This window comes from Stegastes partitus, unplaced genomic scaffold (genome assembly GCF_000690725.1).
Source record: "Stegastes partitus isolate 25-593 unplaced genomic scaffold, Stegastes_partitus-1.0.2 Scaffold235, whole genome shotgun sequence".
Classification (NCBI taxonomy): Eukaryota; Metazoa; Chordata; class Actinopteri; family Pomacentridae; genus Stegastes; species Stegastes partitus.
Genome location: NW_007577966.1, coordinates 408,301 through 410,496, shown reverse-complemented (window position 1 = coordinate 410,496; position 2,196 = coordinate 408,301). Strand labels below are relative to the sequence as shown.

Sequence of the window (2,196 nt, the reverse complement as noted above, 5' to 3'; positions counted from 1 at the left end):
CGCGCATAACAATACCCATAGCACACATAACCAATGCAACATGTCTGAAAAGGGGTAGGAAGAAGTAAAACTTATTTGATCCTACCCCTTCTCCAATATTCAACAATTACCCTTTACAATTATCCTGATTCCTGAGTCTTATAAATCTATGAAACAAAACTGTTATCAGGATCATTATCAGGCTTCTGCAGAGCTTGATAATGAGCTGATCATTTGAATCAGGTGTGTTGGAAGAGGGGAAACATCTAAAACATGCTGGATAGGGGCTCTCGAGGACCAGGATTGGGCACCCCTGCTGTAGAGACTCTGCAGAGATGTTTTGAGGTGAAGAACTGACAGACTGCATTACATGCTGTAAATGTGGGCATCTACAGTGTGATCCCAATGAAGAAGGTTTGCTGTTTCTCCAGTTACGAACCCTGGCTGAGTACAGGCCAGTTCATAGTCTCTGCGTTTGTGTGTGTAGGCTGATAAGTGATATGCAGACACAGATGCGGTCCTGTTCATATTTCCCCTCAACACCACCTGCCACCTGCGGTCTCAGCCTCAGACTGTAGTCAAGATAAAGCAGCATAGCCCTCAGTGACTGCGGACCAGTGGCTCTGACTACACATGTCATGAAGTCACTAGAGAGGCTGGTCTTGAGCACCTCTGCTCAGTAGCTGAGCCATAGCTAGGTGCCCAGCAGTTTGCATACCAGCCTCACACTGGAGTGGAAGATGCCATCCTCTTTTTGCAGCACAAGACTTATACTCACCTGTAAGAGGCAGGCAGCACTGTTCTTGACTTTTAGCAGCAGATATTTAATTACTATGTGGTGGCCAGCGTCATCTTCTACGCTGCAGTGTGGTGTAACAGCAGGGGGAAGGCCGCTGATGCCAGCAGACTCAACAGGCTCATCAGGAAAGCTGCTTCTGTTCTGGGAGTGGAGTTGGAGTCAGTGGTGGAGGTAGCAGAGAGAAGGATGCTGAGGAAACAGCCTCTCACCCCCTGCAGCCACACTGGTGTCACTATTCTATTGTAGTCTTTCTTTTTCTTTTAGCTTACTTATTTTTTTATTTTCAGTAATGTACTTATATTATACTGCTTTTCTGCGATTCTCATGTTGTGTAATTTACTTTCTGAGCAATATCTGGCCAAAGAATTTTACTTCAGGATCAATTAAGTGTTATCTTTACTTTGCTCTCAAATCAAATAGTTAAATTTTCTGTTAGAGTGCCGTAAGTCTCTAAAGGCTGCTAAGTGGATCATCTGTTGTTTGGTCTTGTCCACCGCAGGGAAAAAGGTTGCCAAAGTAGCCAACAGTCGCCTGGATACATGCAGCAGGGAAGTCCTCCGACATAGTGACCTGAAGAATGTGGTGAAGCTTGGCAGAGTGCGAGACCATTTCATCTGTACGTTCATATATACTGTGTATTGCTAATGTGTATGCCTTTAACTGCTTTTTAAAACACTACTAGACTCAATGACTCACTAGTCTAGGCAGAAAAATCCAATTAAATAATATCAATAAATTAACTCACCTTATAGGAGTAGTTTGATATTTTGTGACTCTTTGGATTGTTCCAAAGGAGTTCCAAAGGAACAATCCAAAGAGTTGTGGTAAATTAGTTGTGGTTTTAGTGTGTGTAAATAGTGTTGTGGTAAATTAAGAATGTCTTTAATGTTTTTCCATGCAGCAGCTCACATTATGTATTTATACTGCATATTAGTTCATGTGTTTCTTTTCTTTTACAGATACTGTGGAGTCGACTGGCATCCTGCCTCCAGAGGTCTTGGTTATGGAAGCCATCAAAGTCCTCATGGCCAAGTGTCAGCGGTTTCTCAATGAACTGGACACTACTGACATGGAGTGAATGGATGACAGCATATCAGGGCTTGGATGGTTGATACTGTGCTCTCAGTGAAGTGGCTGCTTTGAAATGTGTCTGTTTTGATAAAAGCTAAACTGAATTTTCAAAAAGCAGATTTTGCTAGGGTTAGAAGACTTGCTTGTGAGAATGTATGAATGTACTGTCTGTAGTGTTTTGTATATCTCAGTTTTGCTTAAGCAAATATGCTAAATGTAATAAAAACAATATTTACATGTCTAAAAATGCTTAATTTCTGCTTTCATGAAAATAATAGGAAGAATGGTTTGCATTACTGGACAATCGGCGTATAATATCTCCTAAAGACCCAGTATCGGCAGTAACA

General features: G+C 41.8%; 1 protein-coding gene across 1 annotated transcript in view; it reads left to right on the top strand.

The window, feature by feature from the left end:
- Window positions 1-2,096, top strand: part of polr1c (RNA polymerase I and III subunit C) — a 26,611-nt gene extending 24,515 nt beyond the window's left edge. The window contains exons 9-10 of the mRNA XM_008281515.1: window positions 1,278-1,394; window positions 1,738-2,096. Of these exons, the coding sequence (XP_008279737.1) occupies window positions 1,278-1,394; window positions 1,738-1,856 (236 nt within the window). The 3' untranslated portion in view covers window positions 1,857-2,096. The remainder of the gene's footprint in view (window positions 1-1,277; window positions 1,395-1,737) is intronic.
- The last annotated feature ends 100 nt before the right edge of the window (window positions 2,097-2,196 follow it).